We start from the raw sequence: 24,014 nt of genomic DNA, 5'->3' as shown, positions 1-24,014 counted from the left end.
GAAGGTGAATCCATAAATGCCATCTGTCTGCTTCCTAAAGGGGGGAGGACATTACTCCACGGACACTCCCACCGCCCGCCAGCCCAATCTGGGTGAGTGACGGCTACAGATAGGGTACTTCCCAGACCAGTTAGTAAACAGCATTCTCTTGGAGCTGTGCGCGATTTCGATATAAGAAGCTTACCTAATCCAGATGTAGCTGTCGGGCTCCCAGCCGCTCCAGATCATTGGGAGTGGGAGATCGGAAGCCGCAATTTATATTTAAAGGAAGGGAAAAGAAGGACAATTCCGTCTGCAGAGCAAGTAAGTTATTCAATACTTTTACCCGCCGGTTATCGACGCTGCATTGTGTGGTTCCCAGAAGTTTGTGAACCCGTTGCCGAGAGCGAAAGGCTGCAATCCGCCTAGATGTATTGAGAAGCTCCTCACACCGACCAGGCATCTGATGGCGAAGATCAGAGTCGCTTATGAGTATTCCGAAGCCGAGGATAAAAGCATAAGACTCGGGTTCTTTCTCATCGTCTCCGGAATCGTTTCATTGTTCATCCTGGGATTTTGCTGGCTGACCCCCACGCTGAACAACATGCAATGCAAGGCTGCCAACTGCACTGTGGTGTCGCTGCGGCAGATCGGGGAGATGTCTGAGTGCACTTTCACATGTGGGGCAGATTGCAAAGGGACGTCGCTCTACCCCTGCCTCCAGATCTTCGTCAACAACTCCCAGTCTAACAGCAAAGCGCTGCTCCATTACGACGAACAGCAACTCATTCTAAACCCCAAGGTAACGCGAGCTGTTGCTGTGACACAGATAAAGAGGTTTGAACCAAACCCAGAGACAGTGAAGGGCAGTAGATCTGACCATGTTGTATACATTGTTAGGAAGCGGGTTGCAAGTTGCATTTTATTTTATTCCGGAAGAGTGCAGTTTTTTTAATCGTTAAATAATTATAAATTCTAGTTTCAGACAAAACGATACAGTAACCTTTAGGTGGTTCAGGCGTTTTAAAAACGATAAAGCTTATTTGGAATTAATATATTCATATATATTCTGTGATTATTAACTATAACTTAGTCACACAACTTTACAATATATATATATATATATATATGTACCACAGTATCAGCCCTGGCTTGGTGGCAGCACTTTGACCTCAGTCGGAAGGCTATGAAAAAGAAAGAATTGGATTTATACAGCGCCTTCCACGACCACTGGACGTCTCCGTGATTTACAGTCAATGAAGTACTTTTGGACTGTTGCAATGTGGGGAAACTCTGGGTTTAAGTCCCACTCCAGAGACTTGAACACACAATCCCGACTAATACTTCGAGGTGGTACTGAGTGAGTGCTGTCTTTCGGATGAGATGTTAAACTGAGGGTCCCACAGCACTATTCGAAGTAGAGCGCGATCTCCCCTGGCCACCATTTATCCCTCGCCAAACATCACTAAAACACATTATCTGGTCAAAAGTTGGCTGCCGTATTTCCTACATTCCAACAGTATTTCATTGGCTGTAATGTGCTTTGGGATGTCCTGAGTCCCTGAAAGGCACAATATAAATGCAAGTCTTTCTTTGCTTTTGTAACAGTTTGGTCTTCCCTGAACAGCAGCTATTATAACAAGACATGAAGATGCTTCCTGTTTTTAAATTGAATCGATAACTTGACTTTAGAAAAGTTAAGAGATGTGACATTTAAGCCTGTAAAATCTGTGTCTAGTTTGGATTATATAGGTAGGCATAGTTTGAGATATCTAGCCATGAGCTCTACAGTCCGTTTTATTGACTGGGCCATTCATGCATGAATGAAGTGGAATGTGAATATTCCATACACGACGCCTCTTCATTAAACATTCATCATTAACCCTCCTGCTGTTCGTGAACTTAATCACAAATGCTGAAAAGTGTCATAGGGCACTTCATTTAGTAAACTGGAGGTAAATATGTCAATACAATCAATTCTCTTTTGGGTCATTTGCTTTTATGCACCCTAATGATATTCAAAGAGTTGTAGTCTATTGCTGCATGACAAGGCTACATTTCTTGAAATGCTGCCAGTTGCTCTACCAAAAAGAAACTTACAAAAGTTCTAAACCGTACAGGTTTCATTGGATGGTCACTTATCATTTCAGAGAAACTGCTGAACACTTTTTCTAAATGGTGACAAACTAAATACAATGGAGGTCCAAACAGACTTGGGGGTCCAAGTACGTAAAGCATTAAAATGTCATGAACAGCTACAGAAAATAATCAAAGGCTAATGGGATGCTGGCCTTTATATCTAGAGGACCAAAATAGAAGGAGGTGGAAGTTATGCTGCAGCTAAACAAAGCCCTGGTTGGACCACACCTGGAGTATTGTGAGCAGTTCTGGGCACCACTCCTTAGTAAGGATATATTGGACTTTGAGGGAATGCAGCATAGATTTGCCAGAATGATACTCCAAGGGTTAAATTACGAGGAGAGATGACACACATTAGGATTGTATCCCCTAGAATTTAGAAGGTTAAGGGGTGATCTGATCGAAGTTTTCAAGATATTAAGGGGAACAGGTAGGGTAGATAGAGAGAAACTATTTCTGCTGATTGGGGATTCTAGGACTAGGGGGCATAGTCTAAAAGTTAGAACCAGACCTTTTCAGGAGTGAAATTAGGAAACACTTGTACACACAAAGGGTTGTAGAGGTTTGGAACTCTCTCTTCCGCAAATGGCAATTGATGCTAGATCAATTGTTGATTTTAAATCTGAGATTGATTGGTTCACAAAAATCTACGGTTTTGAGGGATATGGGGCAAAGACAGCATGTATACGGAGTTAGATTGCAGATCAGCCATGATCTCTGGTGGAACAGGCTCGAGGGGCTGAATGGCTTACTCCCGTTCCAGGAATGTACAGGCATCCTTAATCAATTTTACATGTTTAGATTCAGTTAGTTCAAAATTATGACACGTCATATGAAATTTGACACATACCAGCCTCGCCCCCACCACATTGTTTCGTTGATAAAAATCTGCCCAAATGTGAAATAAAACCACACCAAGGAAACTTCAATAATAGGAGCCTTACAATTAGCCTTCCTTGTAATGTGCAGAGGGACAGAATTGCCACAGTTCACACTTCTATTTGATATCCAGTGTCCTATGCTGGAAAATGTTGCATGTGTGGTTGCCAGGTGAGGACAAGATTGGAGTTTATTGTGATACCCTTGAAGAATGGACATTTGACTGAGATCCTGGAAGGTAGATGATGCCAATAGAACTGTACTCCTGCATAAGTCATCCGTAAGACAAAGGTCCTCCACTAACCTGACTCCGCCACACACCACTGCCCCGCCACCCCCCCCCACCCCCCCCCCCGGATATCAAAATCCACGGCGCAGCCTTGGACAACGTGGATCACTTTCCATACCTCGGGAGCCTACTATCAGCAAGGGCAGACGTCGATGATGAGGTCCAACACTGCCACCAGTGCGCCAGTGCAGCCTTCGGTCACCTGAGGAACTGTGTTCAAAGACCAGGACCTCAAATCTGGCACCAAGCTTTATGGTTTACAGGGCTGTAGTGATACTCGCCCTCCTATATGGCTCAGATGTGGACCATATACAGTAGACACCTCAAATCGCTGGAGAAATATGACCAACGCTGTCTCTGCAAGATCCTGCCAATCCCCTGGGAGGATAGATGCACCAATGTCTGTGTTCTCGATCAGGCCAACATCCCCACATTTTACCAGCTTCGTTGGGTGGGCCACATCATCTAAATGCCCGACACCAGTCTCCCAAAGCAAGCCTCTACTTGGAACTCCTACATGGCAAGCGAGCCCCAGGTGGGCAGAGGAAATGTTTCAAGGACACCCTCAAATCCTCCTTGATAAAGTGCAAAATCCCCACCGGCACCTGGGAATCCCTGGCCCAAGACCACCCAAAGTGGAGGAAGAGCATCAGGGAGGGCGCTGAGCACCTCGAGTCTCATCGCTGAGGGCATGCAGAAAAAAAGCGCAGGCAATGGAAGGAGCGTGTGGCAAACCAGACTCCCCCGCCCTTTCCTTCAACGACTGTCTGTCCCACCTATGACAGAGACTGTAATTCCTGCATTGAATTGTACAGTCACCTGAGTGGAAGCAAGTCTTCCTCGATTTCGAGGGATTGCCTATGATGATGATGACTCTTTTGAAGGGCTAGAGGAAATCTTGCATCAACCAATAAAAGGCAAGACAAGATCATTAAAATGACAGTATGCTGTTGTAATAAAGAAAATTTCTGTTATGCTGAAATGGGGAGAACAGTCAGCACTCCCACATCATCCAATGCCATTTGGCACTCTGAAAATGAATCTGACAACAGGTAAATGGTTGTGATCATCCTGATACATAAGACAACCATTCCTAGAATGCAAAGTTAAATATGTGCAATTAAATTTAATTTTTTCCCCATCTGATTGAGCCTCTGAAATATGTAGCCCTTGAGCATGTTCAGATTTGTTGTCCTTCAGATCAGATGTTAATCCAAGGTCCTCTGCCAGTTCCTGTGGTTCAGTTGGGTGCTGATACCCGAGGTCACTATCCAAAGAGGAGAGAGTTCATAGAAACATAGAAACATAGAAAATAGGTGCAGGAGCAGGCCATTCAGCCCTTCTAGCCTGCACCGCCATTCAATGAGTTCATGGCTGAACATGAAACTTCAGTACCCCCTTCCTGCTTTCTCGCCATAACCCTTGATCCCCCGAGTAGTAAGGACTTCATCTAACTCCCTTTTGAATATATTTAGTGAATTGGCCTCAACTACTTTCTGTGGTAGAGAATTCCACAGGTTCACCACTCTCTGGGTGAAGAAGTTTCTCCTCATCTCGGTCCTAAATGGCTTACCCCTTATCCTCAGACTGTGACCCCTGGTTCTGGACCTCCCCAACATTGGGAACATTCTTTCTGCATCTAACCTGTCTAAACCCGTCAGAATTTTAAACGTTTCTATGAGGTCCCCTCTCATTCTTCTGAACTCCAGTGAATACAAGCCCAATTGATCCAATCTTTCTTGATAGGTCAGTCCCGCCATCCCGGGAATCAGTCTGGTGAACCTTCGCTGCACTCCCTCAATAGCAAGAATGTCCTTCCTCAAGTTAGGAGACCAAAACTGTACACAATACTCCAGGTGTGGCCTCACCAAGGCCCTGTACAACTGTAGCAACACCTCCCTGCCCCTGTATTCAAATCCCCTCGCTATGAAGGCCAACATGCCATTTGCTTTCTTAACCGCCTGCTGTACCTGCATGCCAACCTTCAATGACTGATGTACCATGACACCCAGGTCTCGTTGCACCTTCCCTTTTCCTAATCTGTCACCATTCAGATAATAGTCTGTCTCTCTGTTTTTACCACCAAAGTGGATAACCTCACATTTATCCACATTATACTTCATCTGCCATGCATTCGCCCACTCACCTAACCTATCCAAGTCACTCTGCAGCCTAATAGCATCCTCCTCGCAGCTCACACTGCCACCCAACTTAGTATCATCCGCAAATTTGGAGATACTGCATTTAATCCCCTCGTCTAAATCATTAATGTACAATGTAAACAGCTGGGGCCCCAGCACAGAACCTTGCGGCACTCCACTAGTCACTGCCTGCCATTCTGAAAAGTACCCGTTTACTCCTACTCTTTGCTTCCTGTCTGACAACCAGTTCTCAATCCACGTCAGCACACTACCCCCAATCCCATGTGCTTTAACTTTGCACATTAATCTCTTGTGTGGGACCTTGTCGAAAGCCTTCTGAAAGTCCAAATATACCACATCAACTGGTTCTCCTTTGTCCACTTTACTGGAAACATCCTCAAAAAATTCCAGAAGATTTGTCAAGCATGATTTCCCTTTCACAAATCCATGCTGACTTGGACCTATCATGTCACCATTTTCCAGATGCACTGCTATGACATCCTTAATAATTGATTCCATCATTTTACCCACTACTGAGGTCAGGCTGACCGGTCTATAATTCCCTGTTTTCTCTCTCCCTCCTTTTTTAAAAAGTGGGGTTACATTGGCTACCCTCCACTCCATAGGAACTGATCCAGAGTCAATGGAATGTTGGAAAATGACTGTCAATGCATCCGCTATTTCCAAGGCCACCTCCTTAAGTACTCTAGGATGCAGGCCATCAGGCCCTGGGGATTTATCTGCCTTCAATCCCATCAATTTCCCCAACACAATTTCCCGACTAATAAAGATTTCCCTCAGTTCCTCTTCCTTACTAGACCCTCTGACCCCTTTTATATCCGGAAGGTTGTTTGTATCCTCCTTAGTGAATACCGAACCAAAGTACTTGTTCAATTGATCCGCCATTTCTTTGTTCCCCGTTATGACTTCCCCTGATTCTGACTGCAGGGGACCTACGTTTGTCTTCACCAACCTTTTTCTCTTTACATACCTATAGAAACTTTTGCAATCCGCCTTAATGTTCCCTGCAAGCTTCTTCTCGTACTCCATTTTCCCTGTCCTAATCAAACCCTTTGTCCTCCTCTGCTGAGTTCTAAATTTCTCCCAGTCCCCAGGTTCGCTGCTATTTCTGGCCAATTTGTATGCCACTTCCTTGGCTTTAATACTATCCCTGATTTCCCTAGATAGCCACGGTTGAGCCACCTTCCCCTTTTTATTTTTACGCCAGACAGGAATGTACAATTGTTGTACTTCATCCATGCGGTCTCTAAATGTCTGCCATTGCCCATCCACAGTCAACCCCCTAAGTATCATTCGCCAATCTATCCTAGCCAATTCTCGCCTCATACCTTCAAAGTTACCCTTCTTTAAGTTCTGGACCATGGTCTCTGAATTTACTGTTTCATTCTCCATCCTAATGCAGAATTCCACCATATTATGGTCACTCTTCCCCAAGGGGCCTCGCACAATGAGATTGCTAATTAATCCTCTCTCATTACACAACACCCAGTCTAAGATGGCCTCCCCCCTAGTTGGTTCCTCAACATATTGGTCTAGAAAACCATCCCTTATGCACTCCAGGAAATCCTCCTCCACCGTATTGCTTCCAGTTTGGCTAGCCCAATCTATGTGCATATTAAAGTCACCCATTATAACTGCTACACCTTTATTGCATGCACCCCTAATTTCCTGTTTGATGCCCTCCCCAACATCCCTATTACTGTTTGGAGGTCTGTACACAACTCCTACTAACGTTTTTTGCCCTTTGGTGTTCTGCACCTGGTGACTTGACCAATATCCCATTATTAGCCAATATCACAAAAAAAAGCCAACTGGACAGTCATCCAATTGCTGTTTGTACAAACTTACTATGAGCAAATTGACGCCCATGTTTACAAAACAGCAGTCAATCCACTTCCAAATAATTCATTGTGTGTGAAGCACTGTGGAACATTTCTAATACAATAAATGCATATATATGAAATCTTTCTTTGTCAAAAGCTAAATGCCACTAAAGTATTACAGCAGTGTTTTTGTAGCTTTACAGATTTTCAATAACATGCCTTTGAAAACTACATGTTTAATAAAAGTTTACTACATTTAGATTCAATTCACCAAATGTTGAATGTTCTGATAATGTAAAGCTGTTTTTTGGAGGGAGGCAGTAGCTAGACAACATTTGAGGTTAAATTTTACAATTTATGGAGATTTAATTGCGCCTGTCTATTTATGCTAATTAACTATCTGGTTCCATAACATTGTCTTCATGATAGATTTACTCAGAATATGAATTTGACAAATGCATAGCAAAGAGGAAAAAGCCTAAGTAATTTTTTTTGTCGCTACTAGAAGACTGACTTGATTTTAATTCTGACTGATTAAATGAGCAATTTGCATCAACATATTGTTGAGCATTCTTATCTGACTACCACACAGACCTATTACCAGCACCAAAAATGTAATTATCCTATGACTCAAAAATCTTTTATATTTGATATTTTACTGGCACATGAAAAGTTTGATGCAGTAGAGTCTGCCAATACATATTTCTTGTGTGACATTTGAAATTCAGTTAAAAGGCTTCACCAGCCCAGCTGTTCTTTGTTTGTGAAGCGAGGGAGTGGAAATGCTTTATCTGTAAATATTGATTTGGTTAAGTAGAAAGTAAAAATATTGTAACACTGGCTATTTGACAGTGGAGGGCAAACATGATTTCATTCGCGCTTCTCACACGCTGGCCCTCCTGCTGGTGCCCCCCCCTCTCTATCTACACCCCCCCCCCCCCCACGCGCAAGGCAATGCAATCCAATCCAACATCACCAATCGTGATGAGCTTCATACAATCTCTACTTTTTGTTGGCCATTTATCAGCTGCTCTCTGTTCCATGGGTCTCCAGCTCTTGCCCGAAAGCCTTGGTGTCGGCATGTGCTGGGAACGCTCCAATAGTAGCTCATCATCCTCTAAGTCATGCAGGTCAGAAAGTTATTCAACTGATTCATTTACCTTGAGCAGAAAGCAAGGGTGCACATGAAAAACATAAGTGGAGGTAAAACCCCATAGCATCGGATACTACCAAGTTTGAAAAAAATAAAATAGAAGATAAGATGAGATAAATCATTAGTACTAATTAGTGGAGGCCAGATATATCTATAGTAATTGAAAAGAACCGTGCACCAAAAAAAATAAGAGTTAACATTGGTCCTATTACATCTTTCTCCTGGGTATTTTTCTGTTGAAGTGCCTGGTGAGACCAAAGCTGCGTAGCAATGCAGAGTTAGAATCCATTGTGTAAAGTTCTTTCAATGAAGATGTTTCTCCTTTTGTTTAAATTCTTCATTATAAAATTCCTTGAGGACATAATGGGAAACGATCGGGAGTGGGGGGAGCAGGCAACTGTTTTTTTAGGGGTGGGGGCGGGCAAGAGACGATCCAATGGAGCCGGTATCTGTCATCTGCACTGTAGTGGAGCAGGAGTACTGCTCAAAGTATTTTTTAACAAACTTATGGTGACGGCCTCTAGCGGTCCTTTGAAAGCATCAGCCTGATTTCAGGGCAGAACAATTTTGCAAAGGAGGCTTCAAACAGGGATTAGGCCTCTTGTTTGTGTGTGCTCGCACAGGTCTGCGATATTGGATGCTTTGGCGCCCGTTATGCACCAATACAATGGGTGCAGCGCCAACCAATTTCTAGGACATGGTATCCATTTCAGCCTGCCATACCTGTATGAATGTGAAAGCGTCCTATGGCATCCTGATTAATGAGGAATTTGGGATATCAGGATTTTTCTCAATCCAAGACTTGACTTTTTCAGGATAAATTTACTGCAGGTGAATGAACATGCTGAATATTAACAGATGCCAGCTTTATGTAATGGACAGAGTCCTTCAGTTAGTGTAAACCTTACGGGCTAATGATTATCTTTATGACAGATGTTCAATAAGCTGCCAGCACTTATACTAGGTGGACCTTTACAATTATTGATTGGAAGACAGCTTTCTTCATTGGCATGCTGTGTAACAGCTGTCGGCACTTTGTACAAAGATTGTAGAGACTTAATGAACTGCTTTTCATATCAACTAGTTTTTCTTCAATTCGTACTATCATTGCTCAGCCCAGTGCGCTCTGTCATCATCAATCGCTCCTTATCTTTAGACTCTGACTCTCCCCATTCAAGATGACTGTCGTTCCCTTCTCAAAAACACCATACTTGATCCCTCTATCCTCTCCAACTACAGTCTTGTCTCCAACCTTCACTTCCACTCTAATGTCCTTGAACGTTTTGTCACTACCTGACTTGTGCTCATCTCTCCCATCATTTCATCTTTGAGTCCTTTCTATTATCCACCCTAATTGCAGCACTAAGGCCATCCAGGTCAAAATCACAATTATATATTTTGTGACTGCAATCATTATGCACTATTGCTCCTCCTCCTCCTTGGTCTCTTCATAGCATTTAACATAGTCAACCATTCCATCCTTCTCCACCATCTCTCCTTTGTAGTCTAGCCTGGTTCTATTCCTATCTCTCCAATGTAGGCAGTACATCTTCTGTAATGGTTGCATCTCCTTCCCCCACGTAGCTACATGTGGGTTGCAAGGCTTTATCCTTGGTCCTCTTTTCCATTTATAAATGGTGACATTATTTGTAGGTATGGGGTCTGCTTTCAAAGTTATACTGTCAATATGCAGCTTTTTAAAACACGTCTTGACTCATTAGCCCCACTCCTGACTCCCCAATCATCTCTGTTGTATTGACTGTTTAGCTGATGAATGAGCGAGAACTTTCTCTAACTCGGCAATTGGTCAGACCTGAGCCATTCTGTTCCGCTTCCACCAAAAACTAGGCACCCAACATCCTCCTCCTCCCTGGCAGCTCACTCAGAGTGAGCACAAGAGTCTGCTGCTTTAGTGTCCTCTTAACTCTGAGCTGAGCCTCAAAACCCACTTCCTAGCTCACACCAGGGGTTTCAATTCCCTCCCCCCCCCCCCCTCCACATTGTTGGTGAAACCCTCATTTGTGCCTTTGTTGTCCACAAACTCCCATTATTCTGGTGCTCTCCTTACCAGATTCCATAAGTTATAATTCCTCCCAAAACTGCATCACCCACATTCTTTCCTATTCTAAGAACCACTCCTGTATCCCTTTCCTTGCAAACATTTATTGCTCCCTATCTCCTTCTGCATCAATTCCAAAATTGTTCTCATTTACAAATCCTTCTGTGGCTTCACCCCTTCTACTCCAACCCATTCTGCCATGTGTTCCAACACATGCCTTCCACCCTTCTGACTGGTCTCTTTTGCTTCCCTCCCTCCCCCCTTCTGTCTGCTCCACCTTTGGCTGCAGAGCCTTCAGCCAATCGGTATCTCACTCTGGTACACTCTCCCTAAGCTCCTCTGCCATAACTCCTCTCTCCCCTCCCTCGAAACTTACCACTTTGATCTTGTCTTCAGTTACCTTCCATAATTATTCTCTCTTCACTCCTAGGTGTCTGGTTATTTTCACCTCCGTGAAGTGCTTTGCGATGCTTTGTTACATTAAAGGCACTATATTACATTAAAGGCATTATGTAAGTGCAAGTTTTTGTGATGGGGACATTTTTAAGGTTTTTCTTCTCTGCTGAATGACCTTGCTCATCTACTGTTATATATGCAGACTATAGATATACTCTGTGTAGTCACTGTATAGTTGCATAAGCCTACACCGCCATTCAATGAGTTCATGGCTGAACATGCAACTTCAGTACCCCATTCCTGCTTTCTTACCATACCCCTTGATTCCCCTAGTAGTAAGGACTACATCTAACTCCTTTTTGAATATATTTAGTGAATTGGCCTCAACAACTTTCTGTGGTAGAGAATTCCACAGGTTCACCACTCTCTGGGTGAAGAAGTTTCTCCTCATCTCGGTCCTAAATGGCTTACCCCTTATCCTTAGACTGTGACCCCTGGTTCTGGACTTCCCCAACATTGGGAACATTCTTCCTGCATCTAACCTGTCTAAACCCGTCAGAATTTTAAACGTTTCTATGAGATCCCCTCTCATTCTTCTGAACTCCAGTGAATACAAGCCCAGTTGATCCAGTCTTTCTTGATAGGTCAGTCCCGCCATCCCGGGAATCAGTCTGGTGAACCTTCGCTGCATTCCCTCAATAGCAAGAATGTCCTTCCTCAAGTTAGGAGACCAAAACTGTACACAATACTCCAGGTGTGGCCTCACCAAGGCCCTGTACAACTGTAGTAACACCTCCCTGCCCCTGTACTCAAATCTCCTCGCTATGAAGGCCAACATGCCATTTGCTTTCTTAACCGCCTGCTGTACCTGCATGCCAACCTTCAATGACTGATGTACCATGACATCTAGGTCTCGTTGCACCTCTCCTTTTCCTAATCTGTCACCATTCAGATAATAGTCTGTCTCTCTGTTTTTACCACCAAAGTGGATAACCTCACATTTATCCACATTATACTTCATCTGCCATGCATTTGCCCATTCACCTAACCTATCCAAGTCACTCTGCAGCCTCATAGCATCCTCCTCGCAGCTCACACTGCCACCCAACTTAGTGTCATCCGCAAATTTGGAGATACTACATTTAATCCCCTCGTCTAAATCATTTAATGTACAATGTAAACAGCTGGGGCCCCAGCACCGAACTATGCGGTACCCCACTAGTCACTGCCTGCCATTCTGAAAAGTACCCATTTACTCCTACTCTTTGCTTTCTGTCTGCCAACCAGTTTTCAATCCACGTCAGCACACTACCCCCAATCCCATGTGCTTTAACTTTGCACACTAATCTCTTGTGTGGGACTTTGTCGAAAGCCTTCTGAAAGTCCAAATATACCACATCAACTGATTCTCCCTTGTCCACTCTACTGGAAACATCCTCAAAAAATTCCAGAAGATTTGTCAAGCATGATTTCCTTTTCACAAATCCATGCTGACTTGGACCCATCATGTCACCTCTTTCCAAATGCGCTGCTATGACATCCTTAATAATTGATTCCATCATTTTACCCACTACTGATGTCAGGCTGACCGGTCGATAACTCCCTGTTTTCTCTCTCCCTCCTTTTTTTTTTTTAAAAGTGGGGTTACATTGGCTACCCTCCACTCCATAGGAACTGATCCAGAGTCTATGGAATATTGGAAAATGACTGTCAATGGATCCGCTATTTCCAAGGCCATCTCCTTAAATACTCTGGGATGCAGACCATCAGGCCCTGGGGATTTATCGGCCTTCAATCCCATCAATTTCCCCAGCACAATTTCCCGACTAATAAGGACTTCCCTCAGTTCCTCCTTCTTACTAGACCCTCTGACCCCTTTTATATCCGGAAGGTTGCTTGTGTCCTCCTTAGTGAATACCGAACCAAAGTACTTGTTCAATTGGTCTGCCATTTCTTTGTTCCTAGTTATGACTTCCCCTGATTCTGACTGCAAGGGACCTACGTTTGTCTTTACTAACCTTTTTCTCTTTAAATATCTATAGAAGCTTTTGCAGTCCATTTTAATATTCCCTGCAAGCTTCCTCTCGTACTCTATTTTCCCTGCCCTAATCAAACCCTTTGTTCTCCTTTGCTGAGTTCTAAATTTCTCCCAGTCCCTGGGTTCGCTGCTATTTCTGGCCAATTTGTATGCCACTTCCTTGGCTTTAATACTATCCCTGATTTCCCTTGATAGCCACGGTTGAGCCACCTTCCCTTTTTTATTTTTACGCCAGACAGGGATGTATAATTGTTGTTGTTCATCCATGCGGTCTCTCAATGTCTGCCATTGCCCATCCACTGTCAACCCCTTAAGTATCATTCGCCAATCTATCCTAGCCAATTCACGCCTCATACCTTCAAAGTTAACCACCTCTAAGTTCTGGACCATGGTCTCTGAATTAACTGTTTCATTCTCCATCCTAATGTGGAATTCCACCATATTATGGTCACTCTTCCCCAAGGGGCCTTGCACAATGAGATTGCTAATTAATCCCCTCTCATTACACAACACCCAGTCTAAGATGGCCTCCACCGTATTGTTTCCAGTTTGGTTAGCCCAATCTATATGCATATTGAAGTCACCCATGATAACTGCTGCACCTTTATTGCATACACCCCTAATTTCCTGTTTGATGCCCTCCCCAACATCACTACTACTGTTTGGAGGTCTGTACACAAGTCCCACTTGCGTTTTCTGCCTCTTGGTATGCCGTAGCTCCACCCATACCGATTCCACATCATCCAAGCTGATGTCTTTCCTTACAATTGCATTAATTTCCTCTTTAACCAGCAACGCCACCCCACCTTCTTTTCCTTTCTGTCTATCCTTTCTAAATGTTGAATACCCTTGGATGTTGAGTTCCCAGCCTTGGTCACCCTGGAGCCATGTCTCCGTGATGCCAATCACATCGTATCCGTTAACTGCTATCTGCACAGTTAATTGGTCCACCTTATTCCGAATACTCCTCGCTTTGAGGCACAGAGCCTTCAGGCTTGCCTTTTTAACACACTTAGACCCTTTAGAATTTTGCTGCAAAGTGGCCCTTTTTGTTTTTTGCCTTGGGTTTCTCTGCCCTCCACTTTTACTCATCTCCTTTCTGTCTTTTGCTTCTGTCTCCATTTTGTTTCCCTCTGTCTCCCTGCATTGGTTCCCATCCCCCTGCCATATTAGTTTAACTCCTCCCCAACAGCACTAGCAAACATTCCCCCTAGGACATTGGTTCCAGTCCTGCCTAGGTGCAGACCGTCCGGTTTGTACTGGTCCCACCTCCCCCAGAACCGGTTCCAATGCCCCAGGAATTTGAATCCCTCCCTGCTGCACCACTGCTTAAACCACGTATTCATCCGAGCTATCCTGTGATTCCTACACTGACTAGCACGTGGCACTGGTAGCAATCCCGAGATTACTACTTTTGAGGTCCTATATTTTAATTTAGCTCCTAGCTCCTTAAGGTGACTTGTTACCTGATGTACTATCAATAAGGTTTACACTGTGTATATATTATGCTGGCACCACTAGAGGGTGCAACTGGTGGAGACTGGGGTTTCCTGCCTCTGTGGCAGAGGCTGTCCACCAGAGGGCACTGTGGTGGGAGACCTGATGGTCACCTGCATAGGTGTGCAGGGCCCAGTATAAAAGGCTGCCCACCATGCTTGTGCCTCACTCTGGAGTTACGAATAAAGGACAAAGGTCACTACAGTTTGAGTACAATATAATGCCTCGTGGAGTCATTCATAAGTGCATTACAGACATAACATCTACATTATCTTGTGATTGGAGGAGATTGTGCAGGTTGATTTGATAGGATTTTGTCCTGCTTTTTAAAATTCTACAGCTGTGGGAGGGGTGGCTTGTACCATAGACACACTGTCCTTCCATGTCCAGGACTGAATCTGATTCCATTCCAGTCGAAGAGGATCGAAATCTCAACCCTGATATAGCTCCAAGAGTCCTGCATGAAACGGTTTGGACGTCCTCTGCCAAAAGCCTAAGTGGATGAAAATCTGCAGCATTTATGTACCCATAATTTAGCACCAACTAGATCTATCATTGAGAGAGGTATCATCAAGGTTGGCTGGAGTGGGAAATATAAAATCTACACCAGTGTAGCATAAGTGTTCTTCCTGGATGGATTTGGGAAACAGTGGTTTGTTTGTTTGCTCTGTTCCTAACCTATGCTATACTTAACCTGTCAGTTGTTAATGCTAGCATTGGATATAACCAGTGAAAAGGCATCCCATTCTCCAACACTGACATCCCTCACCTTGATGCATCTAAAACTGTCTGTCCCTTCCTTTAGGGTAGTGGTTCATTCAATTTCATGAGTGTTTTCATCCATTACATTATGAAAATAATAGTCCTACATTTTACAACATACATAACTGCATTAACGTACTTTTCAGCTGGAAGTTGCAAGCAGTTTTTTTTGTTGCAACAAGCCAATAAAATCAGTAGCCTTTCATGTGTTTTCTATTTCAGTCATAGTTGAATTTCCCTAGAATGTGCATTTCCTTTAAGATTTTGTTACCTCCTTCAATATTCACTGTTGCCTCCATCTGTCATTGTAGAGAGCCAGGGATTTATGTTTAAAAACTTATCTTTGTAATCGCTGTCTCGCAAATTACATTTTCCGCTGACGAGCAGAGATTAGCAGTTGTTGATTGTATTAATTAAATTGTTAATTAAACGTACAGGGGTATCTGACGATTCGGAAAGATGGAAGGGAAGGGAGGTGGGGTAGCTCTGTTAATAAGGGATGATATCAGGGCAGTTGTGAGGGATGATATTGGCTCCAATGAACAAAATGTTGAATCATTGTGGGTGGAGATTAGAGATAGTAAGGGGAAAAAGTCACTGGTCGGCGTAGTTTATAGGCCCCCAAATAATAACTTCATGGTGGGGCGGGCAATAATCAAGGGAATAATGGAGGCATGTGAAAAACGAATGGCAGTAGTTATGGGGGATTTTAACCTACATATCGATTGATCAAATCGCAGGGGGCCTGGAGGAGGAATTCATAGAATGAATATGGGATTGTTTCTTAGAACAGTATGTAACAGAGCCTACAAGGGAGCAAGCCATTTTGGATCTGGTCCTGTGTAACGAGACAGGAAAAATAAACGATCTCCTCGTAAAAGATCCTCTCGGAATGAGTGATCACAGTATGGTTGAATTTGTAATACAGATTGAGGATGAGGAAGTTGTGTCAGAAACGAGCGTACTATGCTTAAACAAAGGGGACTACAGTGGGATGAGGGCAGAGTTGGCTAAAATAGACTGGAAACAAGGACTAAACGGTGGCATAATTGAGGAACAGTGGAGGACTTTTAAGGAGCTCTTTCATAATGCGCAACAAAAATATATTCCAGTGAAATAGAAGGGCGGCAAGAGAAGAGATAACCAGCCGTGGATAACCAAGGAAATAAAGGAAAGTATCAAATCAAAGACCAATGCGTATAAGGTGGCCAAGGTTAGTGGGAAACTAGAGGATTGGGAAGATTTTAAGCAACAGCAAAGAATGACTAAAAAAGCAATAAAGAAAGGGAAGATAGATTACGAAGGTAAACTTGCGCAAAACATAAAAACGGATAGTAAAAGCTTTTACAGATATATAAAACGGAAAAGAGTGACTAAAGTAAATGTTGGTCCCTTAGAAGATGAAAAGGGGGATTTAATAATGGGAAATGTGGAAATGGCTGAGACCGTAAACAATTATTTTGCTTCCGTCTTCACAGTGGAAGACACAAAAACCATGCCAAAATTGCTGGTCATAGGAATGTGGGAAGGGAAGACCTTGAGATGATCACTATCACTAGGGAGGTAGTGCTGGACAGAGTAATGGGACTGAAGGTAGACAAGTCCCCTGGTCCTGATGAAATGCATCCCAGGGTATTAAAAGAGATGGCGGAAGTTATAGCAGATGCATTTGTTAGAAAATACCAAAATTCTCTGGACTCTGGGGAGGTACCAGCGGATTGGAGAGCAGCTAATGTAATGTCTCTGTTTTAAAAAAAGGGGGCAGGCAAAATGCAGGTAACTATAGGCCGGTTAGTTTAACATCTGTAGTGGGGAAAATGCTTGAAACTATCATTTAAGGAAGAAATAGCGGGACATCTGGATAGGAATAGTGCAATCAAGCAGACGCAGCATGGATTCATGAAAGGGAAATCATGTTTAACTAATTTACTGGAATTCTTTGAGGATATAACGAGCATGGTGGATAGAGGTGTACCGATGGATGTGGTGTATTTAGATTTCCAAAAGGCATTCAATAAGGTGCCACACAAAAGGTTACTGCAGAAGATAAAGGTACGCGGAGTCAGAGGAAATGTATGAGCATGGATAGAGAATTGGCTGGCGAACAGAAAGCAGAGAGTCGGGATAAATAGGTCCTTTTCTGGTTGGAAATCAGTGGTTAGTGGTGTGCCACAGGGATCAGTACTGGGACCACAACTGTTTACAATATACATAGATGACCTAGAAGAGGGGACAGAGTGTAGTGCAACAAAATTTGCAGATGACACAAAGATTAGTGGGAAAGCGGGTTGTGTAGAGGACTCAGAGAGGCTGCAAGGAGATTTGGATAGGTTAAGTGAATGGGCTAAGGTTTGGCAGATGGAATACAATGTCGGAAAGTGTGAGGTCATCCACCTTGGGGAAAAAAAAACAGTAAAAGGGAATATTATTTGAATGGAGAGAAATTACAACATGCTGTGGTGCAGAGGGACCTGGGGGTCCTTGTGCATGAATCCCAAAAGGTTAGTTTGCAGGTGCAGCAGGTAATCAGGAAGGCAAATGGAATGTTGGCCTTCATTGCGAAAGGGATGGAGTACAAAAGCAGGGAGGTGTTGCTGCAACTGTATAAGGTATTGGTAAGGCCGCACCTGGAGTACTGCGTGCAGTTTTGGTCACCTTACTTAAGGAAGGATATACTAGCTTTGGAAGGGGTACAGAGACGATTCACTAGGCTGATTCGAGAAATGAGGGGGTTACCTTATGATGATAGATTGAGTAGACTGGGTCTTTACTCCTTGGAGTTCAGAAGAATGAGGGGTGATCTTATAGAAACATTTAAAATCATGAAAGGGATAGACAAGATAGAGGCAGAGAGGTTGTTTCCATTGGTGGAGGAGACTAGAACTAGGGGGCACAGCCTCAAAATACGGGGGAGCCAATTTAAAACCGAGTTGAGAAAGAATTTCTTCTCCCAGAGGGTTGTGAATCTGTGGAATTCTCTGCCCAAGGAAGCAGTTGAGGCTGGCTCATTGAATGTTTTCAAGTCAAAGATAGATAGATTTTTAAGCAATAAGGGAATTAAGGGTTACGGGGAGAGGGCGGGTAAGTGGAGCTGAGTCCACGGCCAGATCAGCCATGATCTTATTGAATGGCGGAGCAGGCTCGAGGGGCTAGATGGCCTACTCCTGTTCCTAATTCTTATGTATCACACTGGTGTGTGACAAGTTTACTTTTCAGTAGTGTTATATAAGAAAGATGTGCTTTTGGTAGGACAGTCAGTAGTTCTGACCATAGTGAGTTATTTTATCAATGGTGCTATAGTGTTAATGTGTCTGATCGTTGATATCCGGATTCTGTGGAGTGAACCTAAAGCTTCTAGTGATATTACAAACCTGGCGGCTGATCTCGCAGATGCTTAAAACTACATTTTATAGTTTAAAAAAAAAAGTTTCCTAAACATTTATCAAAAATTGTTTTAAATATGTTGCATTTTATTTTTGTCATTTTTGTAGGTTTACATAACTTCATAAACCCACATTGTTTCCAGGGAGTGAATAGTTTTATTCATGAGCTTTGTGATTCACAGAATTTGTAATACAGAAAAATCTTTCCCTACAAGAATGAAGCCAATTACATTTGAAGCAATTTTTATTTATTAGTAAGCAGCATATTTTAATCTTTAAATAGAAAACATGCAGTTGGGATTTCAGTAACATTTCCAGAAAATACAAAATTGAGAAAATGACCTACATTATCTGCAAATCCCCATAGATGCTTCGGGAAGAAACACAGTTACAAAGGAATTCTATTCAATTCAAAGGTCCTCTCTTCATTTACAAGATAATGGTAAGGATATATTTTTTTTCCAGGTAATCGACAATATAAATATAAATTGTGGAACCAGATGGCAATCAAACAGGAAATTTGACTTTTTAAAATCTCTCTCTACCTTTCATCCCAGACAAGATTAACCCAGCACAGTCCAAGGATCAATCCCTTGGATATTTCTAGTCTGTACTGCTAAGCACCACAATATGCATTGCATTTAACCATGAGTAAGCCTGCACCAAGACCCAGATTTTTACTATCATCATCAGCCCTAATCAAAATGGAAGCAGCAGCAGATATTGGGCCTGAAATTCAGTACTGTTGGAAAGCTGGTGCTCCCGCCGTCTTTTTGTGGCCATTAGCACCAACATTTTTTTGGGGCTGTGCCACCCTATATTCAGCTCCAAAAGTGAACAAATGGGTTCCAGCGCTAATGAACCCTTCCAAAGTGGATTTTTCAGCGGTGTGGCTGTCTTAGTTTGAGTGTTATTAAGACAGCCACACCGCTGAGAAATTCAGCATGCAGGTAAGGGTTTCTAATGCGCCAGCTGCTCCCTGCCTTTTTAAAGGCCGGGGTTTGCAGCAAGGCCCTGAGGGGGGAAATGAGGTTGGAAGGATGGCTGGTGTAAGAGGTGCAAGGAGAGCCAACGGGTTCACTGATTATGGAGCTGGAGACGGTGGACGGTGTGGAGGACAGAAGAAGAATATTGTTTCCTGACGTGGGGAGATCTGGTAAACAGGCAGTACATAGTGCATGGAGAGAGATTGCAGGGGAGGTGTCAGGCACCTCCATATATGTGAGGACACACCCTCCCACGAGGGTGCTGGTCAATCTGCTCCTGGCCCTTCCAAGGTGGCGATCGGTCGACGCCTCCTAGGTCTGGGGCGACGGGGATCCTTCTGCTCCTCCTGCGCCTCCTCCTCCTCCTCGGGTGGTACTGCTGGCTTGACCTCCAGCAGCTGTCTCCTCATGAAGGCCAGGTTGAGCAGCATGCAGCAGACCATGACGATTATGGAGACCCCGTTGAGTACAGCAAGGTGCCACCAGAGCAGTCCAGGCACCAGAATCTCTGCTTAAGGATGCCTATGCACTGCTCAATGATGCACTTGGTGGCACAATGAGCGGCATTGTATGCATGTTCTGGCGCTGTCCTGGGGTTCCGCAGAGGAGTGAGCAGCTAAGTGGACGGGATATCCCTTGTACCCAAGCAGCCAACTGCAATCCTGATTCGAGCCGGTGAAGACGGTGGGCGGGCACACTGGTCTGGCGCAGAATGAACGAATCATGGCTGCTGCCTCCCTTCCCCGCTGCCTGTCTGCACGGTGATGATGGCGACACCTTCTCCTGCGTGCTGCCCTGCTTCTGACCAGGTGTACCAGGTGTTGCCCTCCCAACACTCCTCCCATCCTCATGGTGAACCCTGCCAGGCATGCACTAAAGAGTCAGACTGAGAGATGTACAGGAGTATGTGCAAACCTCTGAGCAGCACTCAGCAGGTTTAATGGAGCTAAAACAATTAATAAAACTACATGGAAAGCTAAATACTGTGGACCATGGAAAATGAAACAAAAACACGAATAAAACAAAAGGCCCCAGCGATGTCGCGTTCGAGCACCGCATCGAAAACCTCATGCGGGCACTGCCGGGAAAAGTCTTCGGTGAATTTCACTGTCCTGGTGGGTTTCCAGCGGCCCGCACGTTGCTTCCTTCTCCGCTGGAAATGCGCCTTTACAGCGACTTCACCGCGTCGTTTCCAGCTGAAGTGAACACCATTGGAATCCTCCCCGAGCTAAATATGGCACGGGGAGGGAAAAGTACCCGACCACAGCGGCCGATCGATTTATTTTGATCAACTGCCCAAACCCTGCGGTAGCCGTCCCTTCGGGGGCAATGAATTTCGGCCCATTATGTTGGGTCAGGAGAAAAGAATGATGCATTCACAGAGGTAAAGGTTATATCCATGGGATAATGAGTCATGAATTCATTTCCTTGCTGTATTTTTGGTTCAGTGTATTTGTATGCTTAAGCTCTGTAGATTGGAAATACTGAAATCGTCCAAAATATTACTTCTCAATGGTGCCAACTGCTCTGGCCATGTCTGCACATGTCACAGTAGTCATCCATTTTTAATGTACAGATTTATTCAGGTATCATTCAAAGCATTTACGAGCGGGACACCCGAAGAAAGCACAACTACAGGCCTTCTAACTTCTATTGCTGGTTCTCAGACCGTGCTCTCTCTGGTCCCTTCTGATAATTCACTCGGTCTGTGCTGCATCTGCTGGAATATGAAGCATGGTCAAAATAAATGTTAAGAAATACAACTGTTTGATATGCAATAAGTATCTGTGTTTCAGTAAAGTTTACGTTCTGGTTCTGGATCCCATGTGCATTCTAGCTGCTATTGGTACTGGGTCCACCTGCCTTCAGGAGGCGATGGATCCACTGTTCCAGAAGTCTGGCAATGTTGTGGTGCTTTTCCAAGAGTTGAATGAAACCGTTAGTTGCACAGCAGAAATTCTGCACTACTGTTGGGCTTCCCCAGAGTGCTGGGTGTGATGGACTGAACCATGTCGTGATATGGATATATCAACAAGGGAGATGCACATGCACTGGTAGCAGTGCAAAGAACCACCACAAGGCTGGTTCCTGGTGCCGAGGGTCTGAGATATGAGGAAAGACGAGAGAAACTTGAGCTTTTCAGCTTGGAAAGGATAGCTCTGAGAAGTGACCTTGTAGATCTATATATGTTAAGCGAATGGAAAAGGTAAATCTAGGATAAGAACATAAGAAATAGGAGGTCATACGGCCTCTCGAGCCTGCTCTGCCATTTAATACGATCATGGCTGATCCAATCATGGACTCGGGTACACTTCCCTGCCCGCTCCCCATAACCACTTATTCCCTTATCGGTTAAGAAACTGTCTATCTCTGTCTTAAATTAATTTAATGACTCAGCTTTCACAACTCTCTGAGGCAGTGAAATCCACAGATTTACAACCCTCAGAAGGAATTCCTCCTCATCTCTGTTTTAAATGAGCATCCTGTATTCTAAGATTATGCCCCCTAGTTCTAGTCTCCCCTATCAGTGAAAACATCCTCTCTGCTTCCACCTTGTCAAGCCCCCTCATAGTCTTATATGTTTCAATAAGATCACCTCTCATTCTTCTGAATTCCAATGAGTTGAGGCCCAACCTTCTCAACCTTTCCTCATAAGTCAACCCTCTCATCTCTTGAATCAACCTAGTGAGCCTTCTCTGAACTGCCTCCAAAGAAAGTATATCCTTAAATATGGAAACCAAAACTATGCAGTATTTCAGGTGTGGCCTCATCAATACCCTGTATAACTGTAGCAAGACTTTTCTGCTTTTATACTCCATCCCCTTTGCAATAAAGGCCAAGATTCCATTGGCCTTCCTGATCATTTGCTGTACCTGTATACTAATCTTTTGTGTTTCATGCACCAAGTCCCACTGTATTGCAGCACTTTGCAATTTTTCTCCATTTTTTTTTTCTGCCAAAGTGCATGACCCCCCACTTTCCAACATTATACTCTATCTACCAAATTTTTGCCCACTCACTAAGCCTGTCTGTCCTTTTGTAGGTTTTTTGTGTCCTCCTCACACATTGCTTTTCCTCCCATCTTTGTATCATCAGCAAACTTGGCTACGTTACACTCGATCCCTCCATCCAAGTCGTTAATATAGATTGTAAATAGTTGGGGTCCCAGCACTAATCCCTGCGGCATCCCACTAGTTACTGATTGCCAACCCGATAATGAACCATTTATCCCGACTCTCTGTTTTCTGTTAGTTAGCTAATCCTATATCCATGCTAATATATTACCCCCAACCCCGTGAACTTTTATCTTGTGCAGTAACCTTTTATGTGGCACCTTGTTAAATGCCTTCTGGAAGTCCAAATACACCACATCCACTGGTTCCCCTTTATCCACCCTGTTCATTACATCCTCAAAGAATTCCAGTAAATTTGTCAAACATGACTTCCTCTTCATAAATCCATGCTGACTCTGCCTAACTGAATTTTGCTTTTCCAAATGTCCCGCTACTGCTTCTTTAATAATGGACTCCAACATTTTCCCAACCGCATATGTTAGGCTAACTAGTCTATAATTTCCTGCTTTTTCTCTGCCTCCTTTTTTAAATGGGGGTGTTATATTTGCAATTTTCCAATCTGCTGGGACCTCTTCAGAATCCAGGGAATTTTGGTAAAATTACAACCAATGCATCCACTATACCTGTCGCTGCTTCTCAAGACCCAAGAATTCAAGCCATCGGGTCCAGGGGATTTATCCGCCTTTAGTCTCATTATCTTACTGAGTACCACCTCCTTAGTGATTGTGATTGTGTTAAGTTCCTCCCACCCACCCCCCCCTCTCCCCCATAGCCCCTTGACTATTCACTGTTGGGATATTTTTAGTGTCCTCTACCATAAAGACTGAAACAAAATATTTGTTCAAAGTTCTGCCATATCCATGTTCCCCATCACTAATTCCCTTTTAAAGTAAATTCTGGAAGTAAGACAAAGGGACGCAGGTTCAAGCTAGTAAAAGTCACGATTAGGACTGGTATTAAGAAGTTGTGTGCACAAAGATTGATCAACACATGGATTGAACTTCCAGATACTTAATGTTAAGGAGGACTGGAGGACTGCTAATGTGGTACCCTTGTTTAAGAAGGGAGAAAGGGATAGGCCAAGTAATTACAGGCCTGTCAGCCTAACCTCAGCAGTGGGAAAATTATTGGAAAAATTGCTGAAAGACAGGATAAATCTACATTTGGAAAGGCAAGGACTAATTAGGGACAGCCAGCAGAGATTTGTTAAGGGAAGATCATGTTTGACTAACCCGATTTGAATTTTTTGAGGAGGTAACCAAGTGGGTCAATGAGGGTAGTGCATACATTGTAGTGTAAAGGACTTTAGCAAAGCTTTTGATAAGATCCCTCATGGTAGACTGGTCACGAAGGTTAAAGTCCATGGGATCCAGGGCAAAGTGGTTAGTTGGATCC

General features: G+C 43.7%; 1 protein-coding gene across 1 annotated transcript in view; it reads left to right on the top strand.

The window, feature by feature from the left end:
- The first annotated feature begins 445 nt into the window (after positions 1-445).
- The window catches only part of LOC139281425 (calcium-activated potassium channel subunit beta-4-like), a 28,509-nt gene continuing 4,940 nt past the window's right edge, over positions 446-24,014 (top strand). The window contains exon 1 of the mRNA XM_070901588.1: positions 446-781. Coding sequence (XP_070757689.1) covers positions 446-781 — 336 coding nt within the window. The remainder of the gene's footprint in view (positions 782-24,014) is intronic.

Source organism: Pristiophorus japonicus, chromosome 15, assembly GCF_044704955.1.
Source record: "Pristiophorus japonicus isolate sPriJap1 chromosome 15, sPriJap1.hap1, whole genome shotgun sequence".
Lineage (NCBI taxonomy): Eukaryota > Metazoa > Chordata > Chondrichthyes > Pristiophoridae > Pristiophorus > Pristiophorus japonicus.
This window is presented reverse-complemented; position numbering and strand designations above follow the sequence as displayed.